Source organism: Propithecus coquereli, unplaced genomic scaffold (assembly GCF_000956105.1).
Source record: "Propithecus coquereli isolate 6110/MARCELLA unplaced genomic scaffold, Pcoq_1.0 Scaffold302, whole genome shotgun sequence".
Taxonomy (NCBI): domain Eukaryota; kingdom Metazoa; phylum Chordata; class Mammalia; order Primates; family Indriidae; genus Propithecus; species Propithecus coquereli.
Window position 1 is genome coordinate 1669151 of NW_012148642.1, and position 13040 is coordinate 1682190.

Here is a 13040-nt window from a genome sequence, read left to right on the forward strand (position 1 = left end):
CTGTGCACAAGGCTGAGGTCACTCTCAGAACTTTAATGCAAGTTCCTATTATTGGCTTGGAAGCCAGGGTTCTGCAGCTGGTCTCAGAGCTTCTCCTCTGTGAACAAAGTGAGGAGGAGAGTCTTGCTGGGAAGTGGCAGAAACTCCAGCAAAAATAAGGTCATCGGATGGAACTGCTGCTTGTTTAGTGGAGCTGCTCAGGTGGCCAGTGTCCGGCGTGGAGCTCTCCCATCCCTGAGCCAGCCCTGGAACCGTCCCCGCCCACCCTGCACCATGCAGCCATCTCTGTCCCCTCTTAACACCATCTCTGAGACCCAGAGTGAAAGATACCTGTGGATGGGAAGATAATCTGCCAGTGGGGCTGTCCCAGTGGGTGGTCTCAGGGGTCACTATAAGGCCATGTTCTCCCAGGAGGCCTTTCTCTCCCAGTGGGCTGAAGTCCCAGTTTAGAGCTTTATCTCTTTAGGTTTGTCTTTGATTCCCACTAACATGCAAATGCCTCAGGGAAGACTAGTACTGCAGGCTGTCTTTGATCTCTGACCTCAGATCTCTTTGTGGGGGTGGAGGAAAGCAGAAAAGAGGGAGGTTTGCTTGCAGGAGGGCTGGGGTCTGAGAGCCTTGTCCCCACAGGTGAGGCCGGCAGGCCCATGTTCTGGTCGGTGCCTGACCCTGGCACCGTGCTGGGATTGGGACACACACTGAACAGATTGGTTGACCCATTCCTCAGGAATAGACGAACCAACAGGCAATGAAGACTCTGTTGCAAGACAAGGAGTTTCTAGAAGGGACCTTAACTGGGAAGAACCGAGAGTGCTTCCTGATGGGGAGGAGCTGGGGACGCACTGTCCACTCTCGAGCTTTGCCCTTGTCTTCTGTGGTTGATTTAGTTTGCAGATGGGTCCTGAAGGACAGAATTTAAATTCTGGCTCCTGCCTCAGACTCCTTGAAATGTCTCAAGAGCAGGAGGATAACTTGAGGCAAGGAGGGACCAGCACGGGGTAGGGGGAAGAGCAGAGGGAGGGCTTAGAAACCGGCTTCCTCTCTCTGGAGGCCAGTGGGGCCATGTCTGGGGCCACGTGGTGCCCTGATACCAGCCGGGGACGCTGAGAATGGAGCGGGCGAGAGGACATGGGAAGGCTGAGGGTGTCGGGGGAGAGCGGCAGAATGCAGTTGGCGCCTCTTTTCTCCTGCACTGGAGCTGGCAACCAAGCGATCATTCATTCCCAATGGGCCCTGCACAACTTTTGACACTCACGGCAGTTTGATAAACAGCAGCTGAGCAGGGTTCATCCCCCCCGGAGTCCCTGCCAGGTGGACGTCCACTGCTCCCGATAGGCCCAGACCTCAAGGCCCAAAGGGATCCCCTTGCCCACTACCTGCCACCTGCCCTGAAGTCCCCTAACACAGTTCTAGGGATGGGGCCATCTAATGCCTTCTAGTTTCTTCTTTTTTTTTGAGACAGAATCTCACTGTGTTGCCCGGGCTAGAGTGCCATGGTGTCAGCCTAGCTCACAGCAACCTCAAACTCCTGGACTCAGGCGATCCTTCTGCCTCAGCCTCCCGAGTAGCTGGGACTACAGGCATGTGCCACCATGCCCGGCTAATTTTTTCTATATATTTTTAGTTGTCCAATTAATTTCTTTCTAATTTTAGTAGAGACGGGGTCTCACTCTTGCTCAGGCTGGCCTCGAACTCCTGAGCTCAAACAATCCGCCCACCTCGGCCTCCCAGAGATCCAGGATTACAGGCGTGAGCCACCGCGCCCAGCTAGTCTCTTCTTATGTTTTTAGTTCTGAAAGCTGGGGTTACTCTGCCCCCAGGAGGCTCCAGCCGCCCTCTGGCCACATCTTGGAGAGGGGCAATGCAACACTGGTTTGATATTCATCAATGAGCCAGTTTAATTTCAACTCAGAAATGATTTCTGATCCAGCAGATAATTTGATGTTTTAGAAATTGTAGGTTCGGTATGGTAGCTCACGCCTGTAATCCTAGCACTTGGGTGGCCAAGGCAGGAGGATCACTTGAGCCCAGGAGTTCCAGACCAGCCTGGGGCAAAATAGTGAGACCCGGTCTCTATAAAAATTTAAAAACATAACCAGGTGTGGTGGCTCGTGCCTATAGTCCCAGCTACTCGGGAGGCTGAAGCAGAAGGATCACCTGAACCCAGGAATTCAAGGTTTTACAGTGAGCTATGATTGTGCCACTGCACTCCAGGCTGGGTGACAGAACGAGAGCCTGTTCTGTCCCCTGCCCCCTGATCAAAGAAAGAAAGAAATTGTAGGGATCTCTTATATCCCCAGAAGGGTGGCCAAATCAGCCCCACTCAGATAAAGTGAAATCCAGTTCCAACTCCATGAGAGGGTTCCTGACCGTCTGGCAAGACGGCATGTCTAGTGTTTATGCCAAAAGGCCTTGCTCCCCAAAGTGGACATCAGGAAACAAGCGACAACAGCATCCTGGCTTCTCATTGCAGGCTTTTGTCCCATCCTCCCTGCTGCACTGTTTCAAACTGCTCCAGAATGTTCCAAACATTCTCCCCACTTCTTGATTGATATTCCTCCTCCCTTCTTTCCGTCTCTACCTCCTTCAAGCAAGAAGCAAAATTCAGCAGAAAGCAGGGAAAGTGCTGGGGAGACAGAAAGGGAAAGGGGAGAGGTGCACACCCCGTCCTCCCACGCCCATGCCTGCAGGCCTGGTTTCTCCAAGGAAAACGATGGAGTCCCCTTTCTTCAGAGTGAGCGGCTATGACTTCTGGTGCGAATCGAGACGCAGGTGCTGCCCAACCAAGCAGGGAGGATTAGGGACAAGCAGTGGGACTACACGTGGGTCTGAAGCGCGGCTCGGGAGACACGAGGTTGTCTGGCTACCTTTTGTTTCAGAGATGGCCTCTTTGGTGGCCGCAACTGGCCGCGTGAACATGTTCAGCAGGTGCAGTGGGTCTTCTCACTTGGCCGCTGGGCCATCAGAACAGGGCTGGAGTCCAGGGGGAGGCTGCTCAGGGCACTTTCCCCGAACAGGTGCAGGCTGTTTCGGGCGATCAGCTCCCTGGCCATGAGCATGAAGACTTCGTCTATGTTCTTGGACTCCTTGGCAGATGTCTCCACGACAGCCAGGAGGCCGTATTTCTCAGCCAGCGTGCAGGCATCCTCAAACAGGACGTGCCGCTTTTCCCAGAGGTCAGATTTGTTTCCTGGAAGTAACAGATAAGCAGATATTGCATTGAGTAACTTAATCTGATTATTTCAAAATGAATTTTAAGAAGAGCATTTTGGCTGGGCGCGGTGGCTCACGCCTGTAATCCTAGCACTCTGGGAGGCCAAAGCGGGAGGATTGCTTGAGCTCAGGAGTTCGAGACCAGCCTGAGCAACAGCGAGAGCACGTCTCTACTATAAATAGAAAGAAATTAGCCAAACAACTAAAAATAGAAAAAAATTAGCCAGGCACGGTGGTGCGTGCCTGTAGTCCCAGCTACTCGGGAGGCTGAGGGAGGAGGATTGTTTGAGCCCAGGAGTTTGAGATTGCTGTGAGCTAGGCTGATGCCACGGCACTCTAGCCCAGGCAACAGAGTGAGACTCTGTCTCAAAAAAAAAAAAAGAAGAGAATTTTGGTCTGCAGTAGGCATGCATGCATTATTCACAAATAGGAAGAGGGGCAGATTTCCTGAAAATGAAACTATTAATGAATGGAAACAGAGCCATTTTCTTCATTTGCTGTTCTGGAAGATCTTTAAGAACTGTGAGGAATGGGCCGAGGTGTGTGTGTTATTGGCTGGCATAATGGAGCCCCTGCATTCTTTGCAGGGACTGTCAAACTCAGGAACCTTCTGAGTTTGTCAAGATACAGGAGTGTCTCTCTTAGTCTTCCCTCTTCCTTCAAATCTTGCTTTTTTGAGACAGGGTCTCACTCTGTGGTCCAGGCTGGAGTGCAGTGGTACCATCACAGCTCACTGCAGCCTCAAATTCCTGGGCTCAGGCAATCCTCCTGCCTCAGCCTCCAAAGTAGCTGGGACTACAGGTGTGTACCACCATACCTGGCTAATTTTTCTATTTTTCGTAGAAAATACATCAGCTCTTGCTCAGGCTGGTCCTGAACTCCTGGCCTCAATTGCTCCTTGGCCTCCCAGAGTGCTAAGAGCCACCATACCTGGCCTTGCTTTTCTTTTTACTCTTCTCCCCAACTACAAGTGCTGGGTGCTGTGTGGTGGGCCCGGTCTAGCAGAGGAGATCGTGATCAGGATTTGCTGGATTAAAGACGCATGAGGAAGGACTTTTTTTTTTTTTTTTGCTATAATTGACATCTAATAAAGTACACAGACTTTAAGTGCATAGTTCAATGAGTTTGACAAACGTATATGCCTTGACAATGAGTTTGACAAACGTAACTACCATCCCTCTCAAGATATAGCACATTTCCAATTACCCTAGAAAGTTCCACAGGGGATTTTGCATGCACGGCCCAGGATCAGTTGCAGGAGAAAAGCACCCCATCTCTCTTGCCCCTCCACTTCAATCCCTACGTTCATCAAATTGTTTAACTTTGATTTCCCTGAGGCAGAAATCTAAAGGTAAAATTGCTTTCCACAGGATTTGTTCTATCAGACATCAAGATTTATTACAAAACTATGGTAATTAAGACAAACTAGACCAATGTTCCTCAATCTGTTTTTCATTATTGTCCCCATAGCAGTCTTTTTATTTTTTATTTTATTTATTTATTTTTTTTGAGACAGAGTCTCACTCTGTTTCCCAAGCTAGAGTTCCATGGCATCAGCCTAGCTCACAGCAACCTCAAACTCCTGGGCTCGAGCAATCCTCCTGCCTCAGCCTCTGGGACTACAGGCATGTGCCACCACGCCTGGCTAATTTCTTTCTATTTTTAGTAGAGACGGGGCTTTGCTCTTGCTGAGGCTGGTCTTGAACTCCTGACCTCAAGCGATCCTCCCACCTCAGCCTCCCAAAGTGCTAGGATTACAGGCATGAGCCACTGCACCTGGCCAATAGGAGTCTTTTTAGACATTTTTTCCCCTAGTTACCCCTTCTTCCATAAAAAATACTTAAAACTTTTTATTTTGAAACAATTATACAGGGAAGCTACTGTATCTATCTATACACACACACACACACACACACACACACACACACACGCACACACACAAGAAGGTCCAGCGTACCCTTCACCCAGTTTCCCCCAATGGTAGCATCTTACATAAATAACTATAGCACAGGATCAATACCTGGAAGTTGACTTTGGTACAATCCACAGACTTTGTTCAGATTTCTTGTCATGAAATGAATGAGTGTTACATGTACTCATTTGTGTGTGTGTGTGTGTGTGTGTACAATTATATGCTGTTTTATCACAAATAGACTCCTGTAACCACCACCACCACCATCGGGATACAGAACAGTCCCACCCCACGTTGCCCTTTTGTGCATCCCTTGATAACCCTCACCACCCCTAGTCCTCAGCTCCTCGTAACCACTAATCTATTCTAGTTCCAGAATGTTATGTATATAAATGGAATCATACAATACGTAACCTTTGGAGAGTGGCTTTTTTCACTCAGCATAATTCCTTTGAGATCCATCCAAGTTGTTCTCAGTGTATCACTAGCAGCTTTTATTGCTGAGTGGTATTCCACAGTATGGATGTACCATCATTTGTTGAACCATCTGCCATTTGAAGGACACAGTTGATTCTAAATTTTGGCTGTTATGGACACAACTAACTATAAACATTTGTGTATAGGTCCTGCGAAAATTTAATACCGCAGAAGTACCATATATGGCCCTTTGGAGAGCCACAAACCATTGTAATATTGAAGATATTTTCACGCCCAAGAGAATGAACGAAATAGATCAAAGGAGTAGAAGAAAAAGCTCAGATTCAAACTCATAAATATATGTACACCTTACAGCAAGATGATACCACAGAACAACAGAAGAAGTTGCCTTTTTAGTAAATAGTACTGGAACAAGTGGATCTTTATATAAAAAGTTATAGGCTGGGTGTGGTGGCTCACGCCTATAATGCTAGCACTCTGGGAGACCGAGGTGGGAGGATCCCTTGAGCTCAGGAGTTTGAGACCAGCCTGAGCAAGAGCCAGATTCCGTATCTACTAAAAATAGAAAAATTAGCCGGGCATGGTGGTGCTCTCCTGTAGTCCCAGCTGCTCGGGAGGCTGAGGCAGGAGGATCACTTAAGCACAGGAGTTTGAGGTTGCTGTGAGCTACGATGACGCCACTGTACTCTAGCCTGGGCAACAGAGCAAGACTCTGTCTCAAAACAAAAAAAGTGTTCAAAAACAATAGCAAAGCAAAACTGCAGTATTTAGGGAAGTGGACTTAGGTAGTAAAATGATAAAGGCAGAAGAGTGATTACCATAAAGTCGTGTTGCGCTTGCCTGTGGGGGAGGAGGGAGCCAGGGGAGGGGCTGGCAATGTCCTTTCTTGACCCAGGCAGTGTCTACTCAGGTGTGCCCTTTGTGAGGGATTAATGTGTACTTTATATATGTTAGTATGTCCCAGTAAAAAAGATTAAAAAAATACTTTCCCACAGTCACAGCCAACAACCCGCTCAGTGACACAGCTGGACTTAGAGTATCTCCAAAGACGTTTAAATCCAAGAATGTTTTCAGTGGACATTACCACACTTGGGTACTGCAGTAGGCTGAAAACTGGCGCCTGATAGATCAGGTTCTAATCTCTGGGAAGGTTATTCTGGATTAGCCAGGCAGGCCCTAAATGCCATCACGTGTAGAGGCAGTCTTAACCCCACACAGGGAGGGGAAGGTGGTATGAAGACAGAGGCACACAATGCCCAGGAATGCTGACAGCCTCTGAAGCTCGAGGACGCAAGGGACAGGTCCTCCTCTAGAGCCTCCAGAGCAGCAAGGCCCTGCTGACACCTTAATGTCAGCCCAGGGATACTGATTGCAGATTTGTGGCCTCCAGAACAGTGAGAGAACAAATCTCTGCTCTTGTCAGCCTCCCAGCTTGTGGTCATTGGTTACAGCAGCTACAGGAGGCTCATGCAGGTACGTACCTTCCAAAGAACCATATGCCTGTTTGTAGCTAGGGAAGTTGAAGCTCAGGGCCACGCTCTGCTTCTAGAGGAAAGGTATGAGAACCCCTTGTGGAGGAGGGAACGAGGTGGGAGTCTGGTCTGCCCCCTACATCCCTCCCTGACCTGTGGATTCCAACTCTATAACCTGCTCCTCCCGCCTGCCCCTGCCCCTCCTCCATAGCCGATCCACGGGCCTGCCAGGGTGAGCCCAGCGCCCGGAGGGAGGGAAAGAAGCTGACGTTGGCTAAGTGAATGGGGTCGGCACCCAGAGACAGCCCCCGCCCCTAGGAAGGGTTTCTTCTTCTCGTTAGGGAGGCAAGAGACACGCAGAATGTTAAACAGCGATACAAGAACTTACCAATCAGAGAAAGGCCATGAAATAATACACACTAAGGACCAGGTGACTGGCATAAGTTGTCAGTAGTACAGGTGTACACTCCCTTATCAGCAATCCCCAAATCCAAAAAACTCTGAAACCCCTAAGTTTTTTGGCGATTCATTTGATAATAACATCTGACCTAAACTGGCCATTTGAAGTTTTTATTCAACCCACTTTGTGTGACTGTCCATACACGTGACTGCATAGACAGGAATGTATTTGGCCGTGGGATATTGGTCTGGACCCTGCTGAGGGCCTTACATAACACAGAATGCACGCTTCTAAATCTGACGAACTCTGAGATATTTGGCTCTCGGGGTTCTCGTTGAGAGACTGCAGACCTGTAAGTACAACAGGAGTTTGAGCGGAAACTTAGGCTGAGATCCTAAGGCGCAAATATCAGAGGCTGAAGAAAGTTGGGAGACAGAACATTCAGCATAACCTACGGAAAGAAGCTGGCTCCTAAAGCCCTTACTCTGAGGGACGGGATAAAGGAGTTGAGAAGTCAGAACAGGACAGAGGGGGATGAGAGAAAGGCAGGAAGCCAGCCACCCCCAGGAAGAAAGCAGGGCTCGGTCACCAAGCGCTTTGTCAGCCATGTTTAGAAATTTGTGCGCTTTTTTGAGGGCAATGGGGAAAAATAAAAAGATTTCTTTTTTTAATTTCCGGTATTATAGTGGAGATGGGATCTCTAGGCTTGAACTCCTGGCCTCAAGGGATTCTCCCTCCTCAGCCTCTGGAGTAGCAGGGACTCTAGGCGTGAGCCACCACACCCGACATCATGGAGGATTTTAAACAGGGACATTACGGAGGGGCTGGGCCTCCTGGGAAGGGCTGGAGGAGGAAGAGTGTGGTACAAATCAACTCTGCCCAGTGGATCATCCATATGGGGGTGAAGTGGCTGCCAGGGGCTGAGGGGGGCAAACTTTTGAGACAGAAAGAGACACTTGTATGAAGAAATGTGGAGACAGAATGAAGAAAATACAGTAAAAGGCGCAGAGACACTTCCGTGAGGGAACGCCACAGTTCACTTTTCCGGGTTCAGGTGAGGAGGCCACCGAGAGAAAACAGGAGGCCTTGGGACTGGACGCCTCAGAAACTGGAAGCCTGCAGCACTTCCGGATTGCCTTTGGGGAAACCTCCAGAACCAATTAAGACGTGGGGCAGGGATGGTTGTTATGAAAGACAGATTGGGGTGTAAATACCAAGCAAACACAGCGAGATTAAACCCTGCAGGGTGCTGGCATTCGTTACCCATCTGTTTCCCCAGAGTGATTAGTAGCTAAGGGCGGGCGCCTGGCAGAGCCGGCTGGGGAGGCTGGGCTGGGGACAGGGTGTTGCCTGGGAAGACAGCTCCGAGGGAGCACTGCCATGCCGGGTGGCTTTCAACGCAGGCCTAGAGGCCCCGAGGAACAGCTGCTCCAGTGCTTCCTGGGGACACGCGGGAATCTAACGGAAAGGCAGATCCAGTCCACATTCCCGGGGAAGCCTCACGTGGCTTAGAACTGCTTCGTTCCCTCTGTGAGATGTGTTTCTACACCTATTCTGCCCTTCTCCAAAAGCTACCATTGCCGGGATTCCCTCTGCCTCTCGAGGTCACAGGCTGTCCCTGCCTGCCCACCCAGTGCCCCCCGTATATCACGGCAGAGCTTTCTTTGTTCTACTAGGAAATAACGGCTTCCTTTTATTGAGTTCTTAGCACTGGAAGTGCTCTATATATGTTACCTTATTTAATCCTTTCAACTCAACGATACCTTTGAAACAGGCACTATAATACCAGTTTTACAGATGAGGAAGCAGAAATTTAGAGAGTAAGTAATGAGCCCAACTTCAGACAGGAAGGACAGAGGGAGAGAGATTTGAACCTAAATCTGTCTGACTCCAAAGTCCAGAACTGTCCAGACCTGCACTTTACAAACTTTCCCTTGCCTATGAATTGCTCTAGGATCCTGTTAGAAGAATCTCATTCAGCAGGTCTGGGATGGGGCCTGAGACCTTGCACTTTTCACAAACTCCAAAGTGATGCTGATCTTGCTGGTCCATGGACCAGACTTGGAGTAGCAAGAGCCTAAACCAACTTGCCAAAATTAAGCAGGCACTTGGTGAACAGCAGTATACTTATGAGCCAGGACAAGCCAGCCCTACGTGCAAAACTAAAACTATAGAGAAGTGACAGAAATATCATACTTTTCTAAATGTACAATAGGATTGCTCCTGTTCCAAGCTGTTCATTTACTTTGTGTCGTTGAAGTTTCTGTTAATTTTGATGTTAGTTTGTTGTTAATCTTTGCTTAGGATCCCAAAAGGTGTAAGTAGTCATTCAAGGATATAGCCAGTCACGTTCATCCGAATGGCTTCCTGGGGATTTGGAGCCAATTGACTTGCTAATATCAGACTTCAACGGCACCTCCTCCTATGTTGCCTACACAGCCCATGGGCATAGAATCCACTGGGGTGCCCGCACCCCTTCCCGGATCTCTCCAGTGAGAATCTCTAGGGGCTGGACCTTGAAATCTGTATTTTTAACAAGCTCACAGCATCGCACTCTCACTCTCAAGTGAATCTGATGGGAATTTCTGGGCAGGGCACTTTCTGAGGTCCCATCCACTGCTTGCATTTTTAATATATCATTTTCTACTGCCATCGAAAGCATCGGCAGAGAGGAGTAAAGAAAAGTTAAACACTTTGACAAGGCCCTACCGATCAGCATAACGACTAAGTTAGCTGCTCCGTATTTCTCTATCTCGTGAATCCAGTGAGGGACGGACTCGAAGGTGGACCGCTGGGTGAGGTCGTAGGCGATGATGGCCGCGTGGGCGCTGCGGTAGTAGCTTTGGGTGATGGTGCGGAAGCGCTCCTGGCCAGCTGTGTCCCATACCTGCATCTGGAGAGGACAGGAAAGAGATTGACACCAGGAGTTCCCATGCGTGACAGCAACTCGTTGACCTAAAGTGTCTTAAAAATACAGTCCCACGGCTCACACATAGAGACACACACACACAAGAGCCCGGGGGGGGCGCACAAAAACATAGCGCCCCCCGGGAGATCGAGACTCGAGATACGCTCACAGCTCAGAAAAACAACACAAAAGACACACCCCCCGGAGAAAAGGACACCTGTTACACCCGGGGCTCTTTTTTTTCCTTCCTTTTTTCTCCCCCTCCCCCATCCCACCAAGAACCCTGGGGTCTGGTGGTATTTTGACTTTTCACCTCAATCATCCCTTGTGCCAGATTTTGGGGTTCATCTTTTGAGCCTGCCTATTGATGTTAATACAGGCAAAGGTGATAGCATTGGCTGAAGTGTTTTGATTTTAAGGGACCACTCCAACTGTTTATGTTTAGGAATGTCCTCATAATAATACCTTCCAAATTACCATCCCAAGCAGTAGCACCAACATCGAGGGTATCATCTTCTTCATTCTCTCACACTATTTATACTAAATTTATTTTTTAAAGAAAGTTTGCAAACATACACAAAACTAGAGAGAATAGAAGAACAAACTCTCACACACCCAGATTCAGTAATGATTGAGATGTTTGTCACTTGCTTCATCTAGCCTTTTCTGCTGATTTCTTAGAGACACTGTCTTAAAGCAAATCCCAGACTTCATGTCATTTCATCTGTACTCACGTCAATATACATCCCTACATACATGGACATTTTCTTTCATAACCACAATACCATCATCACTGATAATGAACTTTTTAACAATTCCTTGTTATCATCTAATAACCAGACCATATGAAGATTTTCCCGATAGTCTCTAAAATGTCTTTTTACAGTTGTTTTCCTCAAACTGTTTGGGATTCCTGAAATCCCAAACAAGATCCATTTATTACATTTTCACCAACACCTTTAGGTCTTTTCTAATCAAATTGGTAAAAGATATAGCCTCTCCCTGTTACTTTAATTTGCACTTCTTTAATTGAGAGTGAAAATGGGCATTATTGCATGTATTTATGAGCTAGTTCTCAAATAATTTGTGAAAAGCAGTTTTGTACAATCTGTGAATTGCCTACTTTTTGTATTTAATTGTTGGTCTTTTTTCTTAGACAATTATGAGCTCTTCACATTAATTATCCCAGCCAGGTGTGGCGGCTCAGGCCTGTAATCCCAACACTTTGGGAGGCTGAGGTGGGTGTATCGCTTGAGTCCAGGAGTTTGAGACCAGCCTGGACAACATACAGACCCTGTCTGTAAAAAAAAAAAACCCATTAGCAAGGTGTGGTGGCGCATGCCTGTAGTCCTAGCTACTTGGGAGGCTGAGGCAGGAGGATTGTGTGAGCTCAGGAGGGGTTGAGGTTGCAGTTAGCTGTGATGACACTACTGCACTCCAGCCAGGGGTGACAGAGTGAGACCCTGTCTCAAAAAAAAAGAAAAGAAAAGAAATTATCCCTTATCCCATTGTCAGTTCCATATATGCAAATATTTCTTTCCAATTTATCATTCATCTTTTGACTTTGTTTATGGCATCTTGTGAATATGTAGAAAACTTGACCTTTATATAGGTTACATAGAAATGTATAAATAAATTTGGCCTTTATAATTAGATTTAACAATATTTCCCCTTATGGCTTTTGGAGTCGTGTCATGTGTTACTTAAGGGGCTGATTTTCCCATTCCATGATGATAAAAATAAATACTCCCATGTTTTCTTCTGGCACTTTTATGATTCCTTTCATGTTTTACATTGGCATCTTTTAACTCTGGCTGAAAGATGTGGGACCAGCCCCGGTGCCCCTCTGACCTTCACTTTCTTGCCATCGATCTCAAGGGAGCGCACGGTGAAGTCTACCCCAATCGTGTTCTGCTGTGTCTCAGTGTAGACCCCAGACTTGAAATGCTGCACCACACACGTCTTCCCCACATTGGAATCCCCAATGAGGATAATCTTGAACAAATAGTCAAAGTTCTCATCTTCTGCCCTGGCTGAGCTGGAGAACTGCATGGCTCTTGCCACCTAGAAAAGACCTAGGAGGAAAGGAAGGAATTCAGCTTCTCTTTAGTGAGCACTTACCAGCCACCAGGCACTGGGGATCCAGCAGAAGAAGACAAGACACAGAACTGCCATCCTCATGGAAGAAAGATGCTAATGACTGGTCAGGCACAGGGGAGTTGTCCCCACAGCCCACACCTGCCCTAGGTATGCTGACATTACTTTAGAGGTGCCCACAGAATGAAGAGGTTCTACTGTCATTCTCTAGTGGGCCCAGTAGACAGTCGCTGTCAGATAAAAGCATTGATGAAACCCTAGTTCTGGAGGCTAGGTGCCCCATGTTCCATCAGAGTGCCCAGAGAGCAGGAGGAGGGCAAGGAGATGCCCACAACAGTGACTCAACTGCCTTTGGAGGACCTGCCTGTGTCGATCTCACATGGGGAGGAAGATTCCCCATGTGAACTACTAGAAGACCGACTGCCCAGGCAACCAGCAATAAGAACCAACAAGATTTGACCGTTAAATCAGTTTGGAGATGAGTGATGTGGCATTTTTATTCTGGTTGGCATCTAATTTTTCTTGACCAGGAAGTCAGGATTTTGAGAAGACTCAAAATTAAAACTGAGTTAGAATGTTATGAGAGCCAGGCACAGTGGG

The 13040-nt window shown here is 47.8% G+C and overlaps 1 protein-coding gene across 1 annotated transcript in view; it reads right to left on the reverse strand.

Annotated features, from left to right (window-relative positions):
* Window positions 1-2661: 2661 nt before the first annotated feature.
* RAB19 (RAB19, member RAS oncogene family) overlaps window positions 2662-13040 on the reverse strand; it is a 12363-nt gene continuing 1984 nt past the window's right edge. The window contains exons 3-5 of the mRNA XM_012649754.1: window positions 12195-12418; window positions 10145-10328; window positions 2662-3190 (exon numbers count right to left, since the gene is read on the reverse strand). Of these exons, the coding sequence (XP_012505208.1) occupies window positions 2922-3190; window positions 10145-10328; window positions 12195-12395 (654 nt within the window). The 5' untranslated portion in view covers window positions 12396-12418 and the 3' untranslated portion in view covers window positions 2662-2921. The remainder of the gene's footprint in view (window positions 3191-10144; window positions 10329-12194; window positions 12419-13040) is intronic.